This window comes from Pongo abelii, chromosome 8 (genome assembly GCF_028885655.2).
Source record: "Pongo abelii isolate AG06213 chromosome 8, NHGRI_mPonAbe1-v2.0_pri, whole genome shotgun sequence".
Classification (NCBI taxonomy): Eukaryota; Metazoa; Chordata; class Mammalia; order Primates; family Hominidae; genus Pongo; species Pongo abelii.
In genome coordinates this window covers 105173892-105196356 of record NC_071993.2, presented here as the reverse complement: position 1 = coordinate 105196356, position 22465 = coordinate 105173892, and the positions used below count along the sequence as shown (strand labels likewise).

Sequence of the window (22465 nt, the reverse complement as noted above, 5' to 3'; positions counted from 1 at the left end):
TAAAATGGGGGCTAGAAAGGCTACCTGACATTTTTAAGGAACTTAGAACAATTTCTACTGGACCTAGAAAAGACAATAAACCAGCCTGATGCTAAAATATGAAAAACAGGGGATATGAAAAACAAGAGATGATTTCTCAGAAAACATTTTTTAAAGACCTCATCTCACCCTCCCTAACATCCACAATCATTTGCATACTCACTGATAACTGCAGAAAACCCGTAGAAGGTCTTCAGTACGAAATTCTTGGGGAAAGTCATAAATTTCAATGACATGTGGGAATTCACAATCACTGAGGTCAATATCGGGAACTTCATGGTTGTAGTAATCAAATCTAGGTTCCTGGATGCTCTCTCTGCTCTTCGTATTCCCTGATAACTAGAAAGGAAGAAGCACGTTAAGTGTCGGTTACATTAAACCTGGCTATTGTAAAATATATTCCTATATATAAACAATCCGCCTCCCGTTCTCTACATGTTCCCATTCCTCAACCTTTGGCATAGTCTCTGTATTAATTCTATTCACAGATACAATAATGATCAGGTGCTTATCACCCAGTTTATACTATACATATGGAACAGTTGAAAAAGTGTTGAAATTCCAGCAGACAGGCAATGCATGAAACTCAAATTGCATTTCTAACTAGCACACGAGAAAACACAGACTGAATACTGTTGTGAGTTATAAATGGCACATCTTGGAAACTGATGCTCAGACAATAGCTGAAGAGATTAATTAATAATATTTGTTTTAATTGAGCTTACTGACCAGGCTCATAGTTTCTTTTCTGGAAGTGAACAAAAATGAAAAAAAGTTTTTAAAGAAAATTCAAAAAAACTTTTTTACTTCACTTTTTGTTGAATGTATTAAAGGGTGAGGAGACAGCTTACAAAGGCATTTGTTAAGACAAATTAAGTGGTACAAGTAGTTATACTTAATGTCCTTAGCATGAGACCTACCTTAAGGAATGCGCATATAGCAGGCTAGTGAAGGAATTAATAAAAGAGGTAACAAATTAAAATTCTACCGTCCTATAAAAAAAGCTGAACTTCACACTGGAAGCAAAAGAAAGAAAACGGGAAAGTAGAAAGTGGCAGCAAAGCCATGACAGTCATTCTGTCATTCACCTGTTATAAAACCTAGACACTGCTTATGTAGAGGGAAATTTATAGCACTAAATGCCCACAAGAGAAAGCAGGAAAGATCTAAAATTGACACCCTAACATCACAATTAAAAGAACTAGAGGAGCAAGAGCAAACACATTCAAAAGCTAGCAGAAGGCAAGAAATAACTAACTAAGATCAGAGCAGAACTGAAGGAGATAGAGACACAAAAAACCCTTCAAAAAATCAATGAATCCAGGAGCTGGTTTTCTGAAAAGATCAACAAAATTGATAGACCACTAGCAAGACTAATAAAGAAGAAAAGAGAGAAGAATCAAATAGATGCAAAAAAAAATGATAAAGGGGATATCACCACCAATCCCACAGAAATACAAACTACCATCAGAGAATACTATAAACACCTCTACGCAAATAAACCAGAAAATCTAGAAGAAATGGATAAATTCCTTGACACATACACTTCTCCCAAGACTAAGCCAGGAAGAAGCTGAATCTCTGAATAGACCAATAACAGGCTCTGAAATTGAGGCAATAATTAATAGCTTACCAACCAAAAAAAGTCCAGGACCAGACGGATTCACAGCTGAATTCTACCAGAGGTACAAGGAGGAGCTGGTACCATTCCTTCTGAAACTATTCCAATCAACAGAAAAAGAGGGAATCCTCCCTAACTCATTTTATGAGGCCAGTATCATCCTGATACCAAAGCCTGGCAGAGACACAACAAAAAAGAGAATTTTAGACCAATATCCCTGATGAACATCGATGCAAAAATCCTCAGTAAAATACTGGCAAACAGAATCCAGCAGCACATCAAAAAGCTTATCCACCATGATCAAGTGGGCTTCATGCCTGGGATGCAAGGCTGATTCAACATACGCAAATCAATAAATGTAATCCAGCATATAAACAGAACCAACAACAAAAACCACATGATTATCTCAATAGATGCAGAAAAGGCCTTTGACAAAATTCAACAGCCCTTCATGCTAAAAACTCTCAATAAATTAGGTATTGATGGGACGTATCTCAAAATAATAAGAGCTATTTATGACAAACCCACAGCCAATATCATACTGAATGGGCAAAAACTGGATGCATTCCCTTTGAAAACTGGCACAAGACAGGGATGTCCTCTCTCACCACTCCTATTCAACATAGTGTTGGAAGTTCTGGCCAGGGCAATCAGGCAGGAGAAAGAAATAAAGGGTATTCAATTAGGAAAAGAGGAAGTCAAATTGTCCCTGTTTGCAGATGACATGATTGTATATCTAGAAAACCCCATCGTCCCAGCCCAAAATCTCCTTAAGCTGACAGGCAACTTCAGCAAAATCTCAGGATACAAAATCAATGTGCAAAAATCACAAGCATTCTTATACACCAATAACAGACAGAGAGCCAAATCATGAGTGAACTACCATTCACAATTGCTTCAAAGAGAATAAAATATCTAGGAATCCAACTTACAAGGGATGTGAAGGACCTCTTCAAGGAGAACTACAAACCACTGCTCAACGAAATAAAAGAGGATACAAACAAATGGAAGAACATTCCATGCTCATGGATAGGAAGAATCAATATCGTGAAAATGGCCATACTGCCCCAAGGTAATTTACAGATTCAATGCCATCCGCATCAAGCTACCAATGACTTTCTTCACAGAATTGGAAAAAACTACTTTAAAGTTCATATGGAACCAAAAAAGAGCCCGCATCGCCAAGTCAATTCTAAGCCAAAAGAACAAAGCTGGAGGCATCACACTACCTGACTTCAAACTACATTACAAGGCTACAGTAACCAAAACAGCATGGTACTGGTACCAAAACAGAGATACAGACCAATGGAACAGAACAGAGCCCTCAGAAATAATACCACACATCTACAACTATCTGATCTTTGACAAACCTGACAAAAACAAGAAATGGGGAAAGGATTCCCTATTTAACAAATGGTGCTGGGAAAACTGGCTAGCCATATGTAGAAAGCTGAAACTGGATCCCTTCCTTACACCTTACACAAAAATTTATTCAAGATGGATTAAAGACTTAAATGTTAGACCTAAAACCATAAAAACCCTAGAAGAAAACCTAGGCAATACCATTCAGGACACAGGGATAGGCAAGGACTTCATGTCTAAAACACCAAAAGCAATGGCAACAAAAGCCAAAATTGACAAATGGGATCTAATTAAACTAAAGATCTTCTGCACAGCAAAAGAAACTACCAGCAGAGTGAACAGGCAACCTACAGAATAGGAGAAAATTTTTGCAATCTACTCATCTGACAAAGGGCTAATATCCAGAATCTACAAAGAACTTAAACAAATTTACAAGAAAAAAACAAACAACCCCATCAAAAAGTGGGCAAAGGATATGAACAGACACTTCTCAAAAGAAGACAACTATGCAGCCAAAAGACACATGAAAAAATGCTCATCATCACTGGTCATCAGAGAAATGCAAATCAAAACCACAATGAGATACCATCTCACGCCAGTTAGAATGGCGATCATTAAAAAGTCAGGAAACAACAGATGCTGGAGAGGATGTGGAGAAATAGGAACGCTTTTACACTGTTGGTGGAAGTGTAAATTGGTTCAACCATTGTGGAAGACAGTGTGGCGATTCCTCAAGGATCTAGAACTAGAATTACCATTTCACCCAGCGATCCCATTACTGGGTATATACCCAAAGGATTACAAATCATGCTACTGTAAAGACACATGCACACATATGTTTAATGCGGCACTATTCACAATAGCAAAGACTTGGAACCAACCCAAATGTCCAATAATGATAGACTGGATTAAGAAAATGTGGCAAATATACACCATGGAATACTATGCAGCCATAAAAAGGATGAGTTCATGTCCTTTGTAGGGACACGGATGAAGCTGGAAACCATCATTCTCAGCAAACTATTGCAAGGACCAAAAACCAAACATCGCATGTTCTCACTCATAGGTGGGAATTGAACAATGAGAACACTTGGACACAGGAAGGGGGACATCACACACTGGGGCCTGTTGTGGGGTGGGGGGAGGGAGGGAGGGATAGCATTAGGAGATATACCTAATGTAAATGATGAGTTAATGGGTGCAGCACACCAACATGGCACATGAATACATATGTAACAAACCTGCATGTTGTGCACATGTACCCTAGAACTTTAAGTATAATTAAAAAAAAAAAAAAAAGCCAGATACTGCTGATGACCCAAAGCCACTAGATCCTTAATTTTTTTTTTTCTCTCTCTCTCTGTTAATCAAAAGTTCAACCAGGTCCCTTCAAGCTTTCTCTGGTTTTAATACTGTGTCTCTTTTCCCATCAAATGAGGAAAATAAGAACTTGTAATGCCAGGAATATATATCTCCTTTCGTTGCAGAAGTTGAAAAATGGATTCAAGAGTTTTATTGGGAGAAGGAGGAAGGTGATTTGGATAATATCAATAAAAATTATTATTTATTCCTGTGCCTCCTGTTCCTTTTCTCTACTAAGCCTCAGTTTTACATGTAAAACATGGGAATAATAACAGTACCTATACTTCATAGATAAGTGCATGGACCAAAGGAGATGATATGGTAAGTGCTTAGCATACTGCTTGGCACATAAGTATTCAGTAAATTCAACCCACTTTAAACAAATTTTAACCAAGTGCTGTCTGTTACATGCCAAACACCATATTAGTTCCACCCTGCTTAGGATGTAGAAAGCAGAAGAGAATGTTCTTCCCACTGTAACAAGAGAAAAGACCAGCTGATCTATAAAATCATAACTTTTCTTGAGTTTACCAGAGAGCTGAGTTTGTAAGATAACAAGGGAAACTGCTTATCTTAAAATCCATACAATGACAAGTCTCTCCCAAAGAGAAACAGAATACATAAACTGTTTTGCCTTTGGCAGACCACTGGGAGAAGTGATCACCACATAAGTGGGCAAGAAGATATCAGCTAAACTTTAATAAATTCTTAAACGTCTAGAGTAGATTGGTGTTAACAGTTTGGAATAACTCAGAGGCCAGGGACAAAAGGAATCTGCACTAACCTGCAAGTCAATCCTTATGCCAGTGCCACACTGTTTTGGTTACTGTAGCTCTATAGTACTCTTTGAAATCAAGAAGCTTACTAGAAAGCCTGAGTCCTCCAACTTTGTTCTTTTCAAAATCACTTTTGATTATTTAGGGCACTTTGCATTTCCAGAGAATTTGAGGATCTGCTTGTCAATTTCTGCAAAAAATTTTCTGCCAACCAGGCAGCTGGGATTGCACTGAATATGTAAATCAACTTAGGAAATATCTGAATAATATTAAGTTCTCCAGTAGATAAACATGGGATGTCTTTCCATTTCTCTAAGTCCTTAATTTCTTCCAACAATGTTTTATAGTTTTCAGAGTATAAGTTTTATACCTCTTTTGTTAAATGTATTCCTAAATGTTTTATTCTTTTTGAGGTTATGGTAAAATTGTTTTCTTCATTTTCTGCACTGACTTTGAGTTACTTTGCAAAACCCAAACAAAACAAGGAACTGCATGTTTGTACATTTATAAATTTGGGCTAAATAATACACTGTCAAAGATACAATGCAAATCATAAAATATCTTAGAAATATAAATCCTAAGAAATGTTATAGGCCAGGCATGGTGGCACAGACCTGTAATCCCAGCACTTTGGGAGGCCCAGGCAGACAAACTGCTTGAGTTCAAGACCAGCCTGGGCAACATGGCAAAACCCTGCCTCTACAAAAAATACAAAACATTAGCCGGGCATGGTGGCACACACCTGTAATCCCAGCTACTTGGGGTGGGAGCGCTGAGGCCGGAGGATAGCTTGAGTCTGGGAGGTTGAGGCTGCAGTGAGCCAAGACTGTGCCACTACACTCCAACCTGGGTTACCGAGCAAGACTTTGTACAAAAAAAAAAAAAAAAAAAAGTTATAAAAAGGAAGGAAATAATGACAGGATAGTCTGGCAAGAAAGTCTGATTATGCTCCTTTGCTCTAACCTAGTCAGCAAAGCTAAACTTGTATACTTATATCTCATTTCCGAGGTACCTATTAAACATTTGGCTTCTGACACTGATTAAAAACAGTGCTAATAATAGCAAAAAACTTAATTCTTATTCTACATTTCATGAAACAAACAAAGGCTACAAGTTACATACTTCTGATCAGTTCTTCCTGTATCACTCAGAATCCACTATCATCAGAGATTCCTAACTTTTCCTAGAGGAGGAAGAACTTCATTTCCCCCAGGGTACTGACATTGTTGGGATCAACTTACATTTCCCCAGTAACACATTTTTTTGTGGAGGTAGGATATCATACTGTTAATGGAACTTTCTTTCCTAAGAATCTCAGCAAAACATGCAAGAGAACTTGACAGAAAGAAGGAGAGGATTTGTGGCATAAAAGGGAGAAAGTGTCAAAGAGAGGATAACATGGGATGAAGATGGAAGTGAGGCAAAAAAAGGCTGTGAAGAGGGATGGGGAGGTAGGACCACTGACTCAGAGCAATGAGACATGGCAGTATGGGAAGCTTTAAGAAAAAGCTCTACAATCTGATGTACTGATTACGTACTTCTGCAGTAGGCCTGGACTGTCCAATACAGTAGCTGCCTGTCACATATGGCTATGTAAGAAGTAAAATGTGGCTAGTTCAAATTGAGATATGCTGTAAGTATAAAATATCCCACAGATTTCAAGACTTAATACAAAAAAAAGTATATGTCATTAATAATTTTTTATACCGATTACATGTTAAAATATTTTGAACATATTAGGTTAAAATATATTATTAATTTTACCTGTTATTAGTTTTCTAATATGGCTACTAGAAAATTCAAAACCATACATGTGGTTCACATTTGTGACTTGCATTGTATTTCTACTGTAGACAACAAAAACATTTACCTTAAGAATCACATGTATTTGGGCAATCCCTCCTATAAAGTCAATATGAAACCTTCATAATATTTTTTATTAGGGCTAAGAATGTCTGATAGAGAAAAAACAGAGGGTAGAGGTTTAGAATTTCATTCATTCTGATCTATCTATTATAGACCAAGGGAAAGTTTACAAATGATTCAGAGAAAACAATTTTGAGTTATGAATCACAAATATTTTTAGGATCTTAAATAGTGGTCTGTGTTGCTATTTATAAAGCATAAATGATATGTGAGTATTCCTTCATATGCACAACTAGCTTCTACAAAACCATTCAACTAAATTAAAATTAACTTCCCAAAATAGAGGGTTTGAAGACACTTAGGGCCTAGCAGTCTGGTCTTGAAAACAAGTCTATAAACTATTACCCAACTAGTAATGATGTTATTGCCCTGATGCCTATTTGCAGAGGGATAAAAGGATAGGGGAGAGAGCACAAGATCAACAAGGCATGCATCACTGAGTTTTTATTTTTTGTTTTCTGTTTATCTAATACTTAGTTCTTCAATATATAAAAGGAAAAAACAAGAAATTCTGAAGTCACATGCCAATTATTCCCCACAGACAAAAAAATATATGCTACATTATGCCCCTCCTAGCTGCTGCCACTGGCACCCACACACACCATGAGGGGAACCTGAAAGCAGACCTGCCCACCTGTCACTCGTGCCCACCTTCCTGGGGCCTAAGAATGAGCCTACACAGCTTTCCGCTGCTACCACGAGTGGCACCCAAGCACGCTGTCTGAGGGCTAGGGATTAGCCTGCCCCACTCGCCACAGCCTGCATTCAAGTGCAACATCAGGGAGCCTGGAGATTGACCCGCCCCAACCCCCCACCTGCATAATTACTCTGCGTGCTGCTTTGGAGCCAGAGGGATAGCCCACTGCTGCTCCTACCATCACCAAAACACATTGCCCAGGAGCCCAAGCACCCATATGCTCACCCAGCACACTGTTGCCACTGCTGGCACCCAAGTAAAATGCCTGGAGGCCTAAGGATCAGCCTGTCCAGACTCACTACCTTTGGTGCACAGAACTTTGCCTGAAGCCCTAAGGATCAGCACACTCAGCCTGCTGTTGTCCAAGGACTGGCCTCTACCTGGTGTCCTCATCCCCAGCAAAGTTCTACTACAGCTTCCACTAACCACCACAGCCTAACCCATTGAAAAACTCACAGACACAAATGACTGATTACAGCCCAAGAAATCATACAGAAACTATGCTACTGTACCAACCCAGAATCAAAACCAAAGTGCCTGACCCAACCAAAAGAATAGATATATCTATAGGAAAAGTATTTTCCCTAAGAAAGCCAATCCATAAAATTTGAAGAAGTGACTATTATACTAGATGCACAGATATGAATGAAAGAACACAAGAAACATAAAAAATCAAGGAAACATAACACCTCCAAAAGAACATAGTAATTATTCAATGAAAAATAAATCTATGAAATGCCTAACAAAGAATTCAAAAATATTAAAGAAGATCAGTGAAATACAAGAAAACATAGATAAATAATACAAGGGAATCAGACAAACAATTCATGACCTCAATGAGAAATTCAACGGAGAGTTCATAAAGAAGAACTAAATCAATCCTGAACTGAAGAATTCAATGAATGAAACAAAAAATACAATTGAGGTCAATAGTAGACTAGATCAAGCAGAAGAAAGAATTTCTGAACTTAAAAGACAGACCCTCTGAAATAACCCTGTCAGAAAATAAATAAACAGAATAAAGAAAGCCTACGTGAAATGAGGGACATCACAAAGTGACAAATATTTAAATTTTGGGAGTTCTGGAGAAGAGATGGCTAAAGGCACAAAAAACCTATTTAATGAAATAACAGCTGAAAATGTCCCAAGTCTTGCAAGAGATACACACATCCAAATATAGGAAACTCAAAGATTCCCAAACAGATTCAACCCAAAAATGTCTTCTCCAAGGCACACTGTAGTCAAACTGTCAAAAGTCAAAGACTAAGAATTCTAAAAAACAGCAAGAGAAAACCTTCAAGTTACATAGATGGGATATATAGAAGGGATTCCCATCAGATGGGAACAACAATAAAGTTGTTCCCAGACAAGCAAAAACAGGGAATTCATTATCATGAGACTAGACCTACAAGAAATGCTTAAGGAAATCTTACACGTGGAAGTGAAAGGATGCTATCTACCACCATAAAAACACATGAAAGCATAAAGCTCACTGGCAGAACAGACACAAATGAGAGAAAGAAGTCAAATGTTACCACCACAGAAAACCATCAAACTGCAAAGATAAATAAGATAGGAAGAAAGACACAAAAGATACAGAAAACAATAAAATGACAGCAATAAGTCCTTACCTATCAATAATAACCATGAATGTACACAGGTTAAATTCTCCACTTAAAAGATATAATTTGGCTGAACACATTAATAAACATGACCCAACTATATGCTGCCTACAAGAAACACTTCACCTATAGACACATATTGCCTGGAAGTAAAAGGATGAAAAAATATATTCCACACAAACAGAAACCAAAAGCAAAGCAGGGGTAGTTATATAAGATAAAACAGATTTTAAGTCAACAACTTTAAAAAGGCCTGGCTGGGCCTGGGAGGCCAAGGCAGGTGGATCACTTGAGGCCAGGAGATCAAGACCAGCCTGGCCAACATGGTGAAACCCTGTCTCTACTAAAAATACAAAAATTAGCTGAGCATAACAGCATGCGTCTATAATCCCAGCTACTCAGGAGGCTGGGGCAGAAGAATCGCTTGAACCCAGAAGGTGGAGGAGGGTGCAGTGAGCTGAGACCATGCCACTGCACTCCAGCCTGGGAGACAGAGTTTCCAAAAAAAAAAAAAAGTCTATGATAAAGCGATCAACTCAGTAAGATGACATAACATTGTAAATATATACGCACCCAACACAAGAGCACCCAGATATATAAAGCAAATACTATTAGATCTAAAGGAAGAAATAGACTCCAATACAATAATAGCTGGGGGCTTCAACATCCCACTCTCAGCATTGGACAGATCATCTAGATAGAAAATCAACAGAGAAACACTGGATTTACACTGCACTGTAAACCAAATGGACCTAACAGACATTACTGGAACACTTTATCCAACAACTGCAGAATACATTCTCATCAGCACAACCTAATGAAGCACCTCGAAGAATTAGAAAAGCAATAACAAACCAAACCCAACATTAGTAAAAGACTTAATAAAGATAACATTGGAACTAAATGAGAGACTAAGAAAATACAAAGTATCAATGAAACAAAAGCTTTTTTTAATACAAAAACCAAAATCAATAAAACACCAGCTAGACTAACCATGGTCAAATCATCATATGACTTGCATATGTTGAATCATCCTTGCATTCCTAGAATAAACCCCACTTGATCATGGTATCTTTTTTTTTTATGTTGAATTTGGTTTGCTAGTATTTTGTTGAAGATTTTTGTAAAAAATGTGATACATTACATCAACAGAATGAAGGTCAAAACCCATATAAACATCTCAACAGATACAGAAAAAGCACTTGATAAAGTTCAACATCCCTTCAAGATAAAAACCCTCAACAAATTAGAAATAGAAGAAACATACCTCAACATAATAAAGGCTATATATGACAAACTCACACCTAACATTATGATGAATGGGAAAAGCTTTCCACTTTTCCTCTAGAACGGGAACAAAACAACAATGTCCACATTCACCACTCTTATTCATCGTAGTACTTGAAGTCCTAGTCAGAGCAACAGGCAAGAGAAATAAAGAGCTGCCAAATTGGAAAAGAGGAAGTCAAACTGTATCTCTTTGAAGATGAAATGATCTTATAGAAAAATCTAATGACTCCACTAAAAACTCTCAGAACTGATAAAGAAATTCAGTAAATTACCAGATACAAAGTCAGCCAATATAACTCAGCATTTCTGTACACCAATAGCGCACTAGTTGAAAAAAAAAAATCAAGAAAGAAATCCCATTTATAATAAATACAAAAAATGAAATAAAATACCTAGGCGTAAATCTGACAAAGGAGTTTCGTGAAAGCCCTCTACCAGGAAAACTATAAAACACTGATGAAAGAAAACTGGAGAGAACACAAACAAATCGGAAGACATCTCATGCTTATGAACTGGAATAATTAATACTGTTAAAATGACCATACTGCCTAAAGCAATCTAAAGATTCAATGCAATCCCTATCAAAATACCAATGACAATTCTTCATAGAAATAGAAAAAACAATATTAAAATTTGAATGGAACCACAAAAGACAAAGAATAGTCAAAGCAATACTGAGCAAAAAGAATAAATCTGGAGGTATCACACTACCTGATTTCAAAAAATGCTGTAAAGCTGTAGTGACCAAAACAGCATGGTATTGGTATAAAAACAGGCATACAGAACCATGGAACAGAATAGAGAACCCTATTCTGTTCACGCATTTACAGCCAACTGATTTTCGACAAAGGCACCAAGAACATTGAGGAAAGCACACCCTCTTCAATAAATGGTGCTGAAAAAACTGGATGTCTATATGCAGAAGAATGAAGCTAGATTCCTATCTCTTACTATATACAAAAACCAACTCAAAATGAATTAATGACTTAAACATAAGACCTGAAACTATAAAACTCTGTTATGACAGCCCTAGCAAACTAATAACTTTATTCTAGTAAATAAGGCTGGAAAGGAAGGATGGAGTTTCAATTTCCTTACCAACATTTTGGTTTTAAATTCAACTATAACTGACATGTCATATTTATTCCTATATTCCCCCACTGAACATATTATCTTGCAAACTAGGCAGTCAATATATATTTATAGAATGAATAAAATGCACATGCTTCAAGTTAATTATTTTGTCCAAATGCATGCTTAACAAGACTTATTCTAGGCTGGGTCTGGTGGGTCATACTTGTAATCCCAACACTTTGGGGGGCTGAGGTGAGATGATCACTTGAGGCCGAAAGATCAAGACCAGCCTAGGCAACACAACAAGAGCCCTCCTCTACAAAAAACAATTTTTTAAAAAATTAGACAGGCGTGGTGGCATACACCTGTGGTCCCAGCTACTCGGGAGGGTGAGGCAGCAGAATTGCTTGAGCCCAGGAGTTTGAGGCTACAGTGAGCTAAGATCATGCCACTGCACTCTAGCCTGGGCAACAAAGTGAGACTCTGTCTCAACCTCCACCACCTAAAAAACAGACGAACAAAAAAACCCAAGACTTATTTGATTTATACAACAACAAATATATGTATGTTGAGACAGGGTCTCATTCTGTTGCCCAGGCTGAAGTGCAGGGGTATGACTTGGCTCACTGCAGTGTCTGCCTCCTGGGCTCAAGCGATCTTTCCACCTCACCCTCCCCAGTAGCTGGGACCACAGGCACATGCCACTACACCCGGCTAAGTTTTGTATTTTTTGTGGAGATGAGGTTTCGCCATGTTGCCTAGGCTGGTCTCAAACTCCTGAACTCAAGCGATGCACCTGCCTTGGCCTCACAAAGTGCTGGGATTACAGGTGTGAGCTACCCTGCTAAGGTAAGAACATATATTTTTTAAATGATTCTAAATGGCACTCTAAAATTGGGGGAAAAAATTGATACTTTTTTCTTTCCCTTTACCAATAAACTTTAATTGCTCTGGTTAATAAATCATGAAGAAAATTCAGAATAAATTATAAAAAGAAAACAAAATTTCAAAATAAATCATCTAAACTTCTGATAGTGACAAACTTAGGACTTGATTCTGATTCTGTTTTTCACAAGCTGTTCTCACAACCTGGAATGCTTTTTCTGCTCATGTTTCTTCTTCTCCCAAGATCCAGCTTCAATCTTTAACTCCTCTTGATGCTTCTTTCCCAATTTACTCCAATTTGGCGATCTTTCCTTTCCTATATTATTATTTCCTAACACTTAGTAGTTGGATATATACATTTCATCAATTCTAAGATACATCCTTTTTTTCACATTTTAACATCACTGACATTAGGACGCATCACAATCAACATATTGTTATTGCTTCCCGCACATGTGTATCACAAGCACCAATACCAAAACTGGCAGAAAGGGTGGTCAATAATGTGGAGGAAAATTCTAAATATCAGAACAGCTCTATACAAGTGCAAAGGTGTCTTAAGAATCCTGCAACAAAGATTTTTGGTTCTTTTATGTATTCTTTTAAGAAATGCTGCATCATCAAAGTTCTTAATGGCAAAATGGATGCCTGAATAGAAAAGCATCAGTATCAGTGGCTGAATCAACAAATTATTAGAAAGAGTTGGATTGTGAACGTGAAGTATTAGGAAAATCTTAAACAATTTATTTTACTACATTTTTTATGTATGAAGATGAAATATGATAAAAAAATTTATGTCTACTTAGGAGAGTTGTTTCAATATGTATAAAATTAAAATTCTAAGGGAAAAGCACTGTGTCAAAGTTTTTTCTATCTTAGTAATAAAATAATGGTATATTTCACAAAGGCATTTCCAATTCATTTAAATAGAATACTTTTTTTCTAGTCATTCCTGAGAATAAATAAGTCTCATTATTCTACAAGACTGTACACTGTTTAAATATTGTTATCCTTCTCTTTTACCCCCAACATCACTAAGATCAGCGCTGGGCACAGAATATTCGTTCAATATCTGTTGACTGGCTGAGACCCGTCAGGTAGAGACAAAGGCTTAATGTCATGGAAAGAGCACAGGGCTAGAAACCAGGAAGCACAGATTCTAACGCCAACTCTGGCATGAACTTACTTTAGCTACAACCCTTCTCGGCCTTAGTTACCTTATCTATAAAATAAGAAGGGGCCAGACTAGATTGTAGGCTAGACTAGACTAGAGCTAGACTAGACTGCTAAATCAATGTTTAAGGAGTTGATAGTCTTGTGGAACTAATGAGACTTATTTTCAGAAATGATTTTAAATGCTAACATTACACTTTTAAAAAATGACTTGTGCAGTTCTATCTCTAAGACAGGATAAAGCTCTAGCTCTGAGTCCTTATATGTCAAGGACTATAATATAAATTCTGGCTCATCTTGGAAGACAGGAATAAGAACATTTTCATGGGTACTTTTAATTAAACACAACTAAACATAATAAACCACTTTACAGTTACAGGTATAACAAATTTAAATGAGAGGCACTGGGGGTTTCAGGGACAAGGACAACAAGATTTGGGCACAAGTTGGTGGTGTAAAATTACTACAGTTGCTTCAAAAATCTATTTACATAGAATTACATATAATCAATTCTCAATTATGTAGGTGAGGTTATTCAAGCTCTTCATTTCTGTTTTTCTCTTCCACTTAACTGCTTGTTAACTCACTTTCATTGAAGAAAATCAATTTAAGATTTTATGATTTACTATATATATACCCTGACAAATTAAAAAATGCCCTAACCATACATGCCGTATCTCATGGAATTCACTGAAACAAGCACTGCCAAGGACAGAGCAAGGTACACTAGGAATCTGAATCTTCAGACAAGAATTCTCAAATAAAAGCTTCCTTGTACTGACAATACAGGCCCAGAACTGTTCACCTTTCTCCAGTTTTGAAAGAGGATCAGAAATTAAAATGCTGCTGGCTTCTATGCTGATTCTGAGGAAAAAATGTTATGCAACAAATATAACAGAGCTCAGAAGGGAGATTTTTAATTTTAGGAGTCACCTGGTTACAAAAACAAAAACTATGAGTGATGGAATCTACTTAATGTTCCCTCTTTCTGTATGGACCAGAGATCTAGTCATCATTCACTAATGGACTGAACAATAAAAACAGAGTACATAATTCACTCAGATTCTTCACTGGATGTCCCAACTGACTGCATTAGAATATACAGCATCTGGAAAGTGAGTCTATAAATCCCCACTTAGGCAGTCAATAACATGTCAATTCAGACATTTTTATAAAATATGAATTATAAATCTGTTAAAATGAGCTAGAACTATTAAAAGATACTGTGAAAAAAATTAGAACTAGACAGGTGAGGGGGTACAAGGGAACTCTGTACTCTGTTCAATTTTTTAAATAAATCTAAAACTACTCAAAAATACATTTTTAAAAAATAGAATAGAAAACAGAAATTAGAAACAGAACAGCATAGTAAAAGTGGGAACTATAATCTCTTGTTTAATTCTATAGCCTCACCAACATGAAACTGCATCAACCAGTCTAGCACTGGGGGATCTAATCCCCTTTTGTTCTTTTTCCCCCGTCCTATCCCTCTAATCTCCTTTTGAAGTCATATTCTGTGTCACTTATCAGGCAATGAAATACAGTTTTAGTACATCTGTTATAAGGTTGTTTTATATTAATTTCCCTGCAGATTGCTGTGGGACTAGTCACATAGTTACATACTGTCTCTCCAAATAAAACATGAACAACTTCAGAGCAAAAGATGGCATCCAGCACAGTGCCTTTAACATAGTGGTGATAACAACATATATCTAGCTATTAGGGATTTATAGTTTATCAAACTCTAAGTGTTCAGTATTTGCTATTTAACTGAAAGGTGATGGGCTACCAACTATTTATGAGGCCTCGAGGGGTTGGGATATGAAGGGCTTTCCTCTCTTTGTATGTTACACAATTTGCTTTTAGTGACTGGATTATAAATTTTTCCTTTCAGTTTTGGGTTTTCCACTTAACATGGACACCATTTTTGCAAAAGACTATAGGGAGACAGAGACAGTATAACAATGTAAGTTAGCACACACAGAGAAGTAAGATGGGTGGGAAAGGATGGTATTCCTTTTACTCTTCTCTTACCCATTATGGTCTACATACTATTATAGAATATGGTGGTATAATATTAGTGGACTTCTGCAACCAAAGGAAGGCCTCAAATTCTTAAAAAATTTAGGAGATACCTACTTAAATATTTACCCCTACCTAAAAATTCAAATCAGTGCCAGAAATGACAATGAAGGTGACAGATGCTGGTATCTATCAACATCAATGTTATGTTCTTGGTATCCCATTAATCCTCCTACCAATAGATTTGATGATCAGTACAGATGGCAGTACGGCTATGATAGTATTTTCTAATGAACAATAACTCCTGTGTTCTTCTACCAAGAATTCAGAGGGCTAAAAAAAGTCATGCCAATATCGTCTCCTTCATCAACTACCACCTTAAATTTCTGGGCATTCCATACCGTGGCTTTAGGAGACTAAGTGTGATTCTTGGAGACTCATCAAGAGTTGCAGTTCTGGGAGCTCAATAATGACCTACTTATACTCTAACCCCCTGAGGCAGTTTTAGAGGTTCAAATGTCACAGGAAATTGCTTCACAAGCCAATGGCTGTCACACCTTGCTCTACAGCATACCTGACTATTAGAAGTATTAGACATACCTCCATATGTCTAGCTGTTATCAATCAAGAAACAGGCCAGCTGGGATGATAGCCAAAAACCTTCAGTTGGAAAGTTTTCAAGGAAGGCAGGCACTCACTCTGCTTTAGCACTTAATAAAGTATGTTTGGAGAAATAAAAATAATAAACCAGAAGTCATCAAAGGGCTATTAATGTTGCTGGATTTGTGACATCTTTTAATAACATTATCATTATTCCATTTTCTAAAACCCAAAGCAGAGGAGCCCATAGTTTTGGAGTTGGATCTGCTACTTGCATTCTCAATCCATTTCCCTCCTTCCTGCTCTCAGTTATGCTCATTCCTCAACACAGACCCTACTCTCTTCCAAGTACCTCCAAACATAAGCCAAACACAACACCCAGACACTGTCCATCTTCAGCTTAAAATACTATATTCTCTGTTTTCCTCCCAATCCCAGCTTTAGGTCATCCCAATGTCCTCTTTATGTTACTATGCTCCTCAAAATACTGAGTTGTTGCCTAAATTATTTTACACCTACTCTAAACACTGGAAAGACCTGAAAAACTGAGTTGTACACCTGAACTCCCCCTCTTCCAATACACAAGCTATATCCATAAGCTACCCCACCGAGTCCAAGTTCCAGCCCCTGATGTTTTGAAAGCCCCTGGAGGCCACCCTAAAAAGACAGAGCCCCCAACTCTGCCCTATCAACTCCATCCATTGGATAAATATTTACTGAGTACTACACCATGTGTAAAAGGCCATGAGAGCCATGCTCTTCTTTTGGAGGAAGCTGTTCATCCCTCTTCCATGTTCATGTGCTCTCTATTCCTCATGCAGTCCTTTCACCAACTCTTGCGAACAGTTTCTTTTCTCAGACTAAAGCCTTCTCTCAATGCTTTAATTCTTAATAACATCTCTATATTCACCTAGCTTCCCACCTTATTATTTCTTAACCTGATTTGGATCTCAAACCTCTACTGAACAGTATTTTTCTAATTATGGGCTGACAGTCATTTGTAGTTCCCCACTTACATTCTGATATAGATTTAAGTGTATTACCTTTGAGCAGGGTTCTTAGGCTTTATGTGCATCAGAATCCCCTGAAAAAGTTGTAAATAGACAGTTTGCTGGGCTAAATAATTTGCATTTCTAACAAGTTCCTAGGTGATACTCATGCTGCTGGTCTAGGGACCATACTTTGGAAATCACTGCCTTTGAGAATCTGATGAAAGCTATGAAAAAACACACATACGTACATACAATTTTGCATGTAATTCACGGGGCTCATGGATGCTCATTCATAGATATTCTCCGCTCTATATTTTGTTCTAAGGAATGTTTAAGGTATAGTGTTTCCTGACCTGACAGGATGTGCTCGTTTGTGGTACAGGGAAATTCTTTCTGTGCAAACAGCTCCCACGAACGAGGTGGGATTGCTTGGTATTGGAAAGTCAGTTCTGTCCAATGGACCGCCCTCTTCAGTATTATGTGGCTCTTTTACAGGCATGTGATAATTTTTCTATACTTCTAGCTTAATTCTCAGAAACAAAAGACTCATCACTTAGTATTCAAAAGGGTCTTTGGAATGTCTCAAAAGAAATTCTTTAGGTGAGGAAATAGTCTCATAGAAAGAACATAAACATTGGATTAAGACAGAACTAGACTGAAATCCTGATTCTGCCTTTCCTAAAGGTGTGACCACTGAGCTTCAACTTCCTCATTTATAAAACTGGTGCTCTTATAGGAAAATAATGTTTTCCCTTCCAGGCAAAAGTTATGTGAACCCACTATAGGGAAGGAAAGAGGGAGTGTTCTACTACTTAAAACCAGTGATTCTTATTTATGGTAAGGAATTTAAATGTTGGATACAGAGTAAACATTTAAATTAAGAAAACAAAAAGACTAAACTGAGTAATTTCTAAGATGCCTCAAATCTAACATTTACTTATGAATTCTAATTGGCCAGCATATCATTATTCACTTACATCTTCTATTTATGCTAAATGGGTAATTCATTCTTCAATTTAACCCAGTATAAACTCCTTAAAAAACAATGCTACTTTCTTGTATTTTACCCTTCCTTTCTCTACTTCCTTCCCTCTACAGTGTCTAACACTCCAACATCCACTAGAAAATAAAATATAAATAACAATAGTAATAAATTATTCTCCTTCCCTTAAATAGGCCCATGTAAAAGATACCTTGTCAACATAGAAAAACCTTTTTGAAGAAGTTTTCCTTTGTATTTCCTCAACAGATAGCTAAAATCCATTAAATTCGTCTTTATGCAATAAAATCTCTCAGGGCTTAGCTATTATAGATATAGCTCAATTCTGTATATTTTATTTTTTAAAGATCTATCAGATATTCTCTTCTTAATCTACAAGCCTATTAGTTTATTGCAGGAACTCTTAAATATCAGTGAATGTGCATCACTGTCTATCAAAATTACCACTGAAATCCTAATTTATAAACTGTCTAAGCATCAAGCAATTTCAATTAAACATACCTCTTGTAGAAGACGTGGATCCAGGCAGTCACCATCGTCGTTAAACATAGACTCCCAGCTCTCCTCAGCGGCAGTAATTCCCTCTGTGTGAGAAGTTTCAGTTGCTTTTGGTTCGATGGATGTTTCCATAGACAATGATTCCCTATCAGGAAAAGATACACCAAATTCTATATTCTCTGAGTCATCTTGCTCTTTTGTTTTGAACTCTTCGGCAGTTCTTAGCTCGTGCAATGCTTCTGTTGTATCACCAGTACTACCCAGATCAATGGCCACGGCACTGTCTAAAAGAACTTTTGTCCCATTTAACATACTGAGTTCAGAGTCCAAAAGAGTGTTATAATTACTATCAGCAATCTTTTTTATAGGTAAGGAGGAAGCACAATCTGACAAGCTCTCTATCAACTTTCCTGTTGACTCTGTAAAACGAGATGAAATACTCTCAGCATAAATATCTGAGCAAGCAGTCAGGTTGCTGAAATTTTTAGTGTCATTTCCACTTCTAGCTACATGAAGAGGGGTTGCATCTGTACTCATTCCTATAAACTTTGAGAAACTTCGTGTATTAATAGAGGTCTCATCAGCTATTCTAACTGCAACTACATAAGGGCTATCAACAGTTACATGATCACTACAGGACATACCTGTAGTGTCCATCATACATGCTCTATTGGTAATGTCACCTTCATTCTTAAATCCATTATCTCTATGTGTTTCATGAGCAAGGACAGCTGTATCAGGAGGTTCATGCTTTACATGTAACTCATCAGCAGTGCTGTCATTCTTCTCACATTCTCTAATCATTACTGGACTAACAGTGTCATTTGTGCTCTCTGACAGAGAGATGTGACCCATAGTTTCAGGAATGGAATCTGTATCTTTCTGATCTAAGATGAAACCTGTACTATTGGCTATACCACCTACATTCTCAACTTCAAAATCTACGCAAGTTTGATCAAAAACACCATCTGGACTTCCAGGAACAGAAGTAGTGGTGATGCCTCCGCTGCTGGGCTTCAATATTCCATCTGATGTTTGCATGCTTTGTTGTATAGTTTCAGAATCAGAGCTTAGTTTTATTGGTACAATCATATTCTCAGGTTTCATGACAGAACTAAAAACTCTAGGAAACTCATATAGTATCTCCAAAACCTTGGTATCAGTTTCAATTCTGCCTTCCAAATCTTTGTCTTCAAATGTTTCCCCATCAGGTTCATGCCTACTGAAGTCACAGAATTCCACATTTTGGAATGGTTTGCTTGGAACTTGAGCCTCACTGATTTCTGAACAGGCCTGTGAAAGAAGTATCCTCTCATGTCCTGTCACATCTGTGTCAACTTCCAAACACTCCACCTTCTTTGGTTTAAAATGTTTCTGTAAAGGTGCATTAGTTATAACCCCAGCATTTGGGGCTCCCTGCTGTTGTCCTTGGGATAATACTTCTTTGGATTCAGTGGTTCCTCTCTTAGAACAAACTCTATTTGTTTTTTGAAGGCATGTGTCCATTCTTAATTTTGTTGAAGATTTCTTTCCTTGTCTACAATTATGCTCCTTTCTATCAGGATTGATACTTAGTCTTCGAGCCTCTGGTTTGTCTCTGAAGACTTCTTTTTGGGAGAGAGAACTTTCTTTTTGCTTTTCTTTCACCACATAGTTAGGTGAACCACAGCTTTCTTCTTCATCACCTGTCTTAAGGAGTACTGCACCCCTACGAGCTTTAGGTACATAAAGTGCCATGTCAGGCCTTCTGGCTCGAACTCTGCATCTCTCTGCTTCTTGCTGCATGGCACCACCACAATCTGCAAGAGAAGAATGATTTAATTATCAGACACTAATTACAATGTATTGAACCAAAAGATTTTCTTTTTTCTTTTCGAGACAGAGTCTCACTCTGTCACCCAGGCTAGAGTGCAGTGGAGCAACCTCAGCTCACTATAACCTCTGCCCTCCCAGGCTCAAGCGATCTTTACACCTCTGCCTCCTGAGTAGCTAGGACCACAGATACATGCCACCATGCCTGGCTTTGTGGTTTTGTTTGTTTGTTTTTGTATTTCTGGTAGAGACCGGGTTTCATCATGTTGCCTAGGCTGGTCTCATGCCCAGGCTGAGCTTAAGGCAATCCACCCACCTTGGTCTCCCAAAGTGCTGGGATGACAGGCATGAACCACTGTGCCCAGCCTTTTTTTTTCCTTTAATTTTTTGTTGTTGTTGTTGTTCAACATAAATATATACATACATAAAGTGATTTCTGAGAGTAACTTGAATGTTGGCTAGAAAATGAAATGACTTATCAGAGAATGCTTTCCAGAAGATGTTGCTTTTGATCTAAGATTTCTTAGAAAAGAGAAAGTAGTGAAAAAGAGAAAAGTATTATTCTATTAATACCATTTAGTCAAGTGACTTGCTATCAATTTCCCTTGCTTCCAGCAGTAATAAAACAAGATCTAGCTAGGATGAAGGAGGATAGAAGACCAAGGAAACTGTGATGAGACAATTCACTCTAGTAACTCCCTGACAACCTCCACCATGGTTGCTCAATGGAATTTAACAAGAAGAAATATAACAAAAGTTAAACAAACCTTTATCTACTATCTGCTAAATACAAGAAAATGTGCTAGGGAATTTCATATTGAATTATTCTTTTAATTTTCAAAATAGTGCTATGAAGTAGGGATAAGTTTGTTCAGGACAAAGAGAATAAGGAGGTGCTATACACAACAGAGAACACTCACATACACGCAGATGCACACACTGTTAACATTTCACAACATACATTTCAAAAGAAGGAGATAATGAGAAGGCAGAGAGGAAAAAAGGCTAACACATCCTGTCCACTCTATTCCAGATCCCTAAAATTTCACCTGGTCCAGAATACTTCCTCGGTGAAAAAGCTCTATTCTCATGGCACAGGTTATTTTCCTTTCAGCCCAAGTAATACCGTGGCCCTGATCATCAAGTATCTCCAGTGATTATCTTGTTCCTTTTCTCTTTTGGTATCTTAGTTAACATCTAGCCCAACATTCTTCATGTATTTTATATCTTCCATTTGAGGAAGAATATGACCTTAACATTTAGGCATGCCAGGATTTTTCAAAAAATGCCTAATTTTCAAAGACAGAAGTACTGAAGTGTGTTTCATAGGAAGGGATACCAGAGACATAGCACGCCTGGATTACAGTAAGTAAAACATCTGACAAAATATATCACAATGAACTTCTGGATATAAAATGATGAAATGGGAATTACTTAGCAAAACTGGTAAGTGGACTCACAAAAGATTAAACAAAAAATAATAATAATAGGTAGAAATGAATTTAGAGATTAGTTAAAGGAGGATTACATAGCCCTTTGAAATTCAACATTTTATACAATAATTTAGATGTAAACAACAAACACCGAGTGCTTATCAAGTCTGCAACTGACACAAAAATGACAGAATAAATACCAAAAATTATAAAATTAAAATTCAGTATCATTTCTATAATCTGAAATGCTGTGCTGAAAGCAATATGAAGGTTTAAAGCAG

The 22465-nt window shown here is 37.3% G+C and overlaps 1 protein-coding gene across 27 annotated transcripts in view; it reads right to left on the bottom strand.

Annotated features, from left to right (window-relative positions):
* The window catches only part of R3HCC1L (R3H domain and coiled-coil containing 1 like), a 107162-nt gene that overhangs the window by 12997 nt on the left and 71700 nt on the right, over positions 1-22465 (bottom strand). For 26 of the 27 annotated variants that reach the window (XM_009245689.4, XM_054521726.2, XM_054521718.2 and 23 more), the window contains 2 exons: positions 18943-20738; positions 203-378 (listed from right to left, as the gene is read on the bottom strand). In XM_009245689.4, coding sequence (XP_009243964.2) covers positions 203-378; positions 18943-20724 — 1958 coding nt within the window. In that variant the 5' untranslated portion in view covers positions 20725-20738. 27 annotated transcript variants of the gene reach the window in all.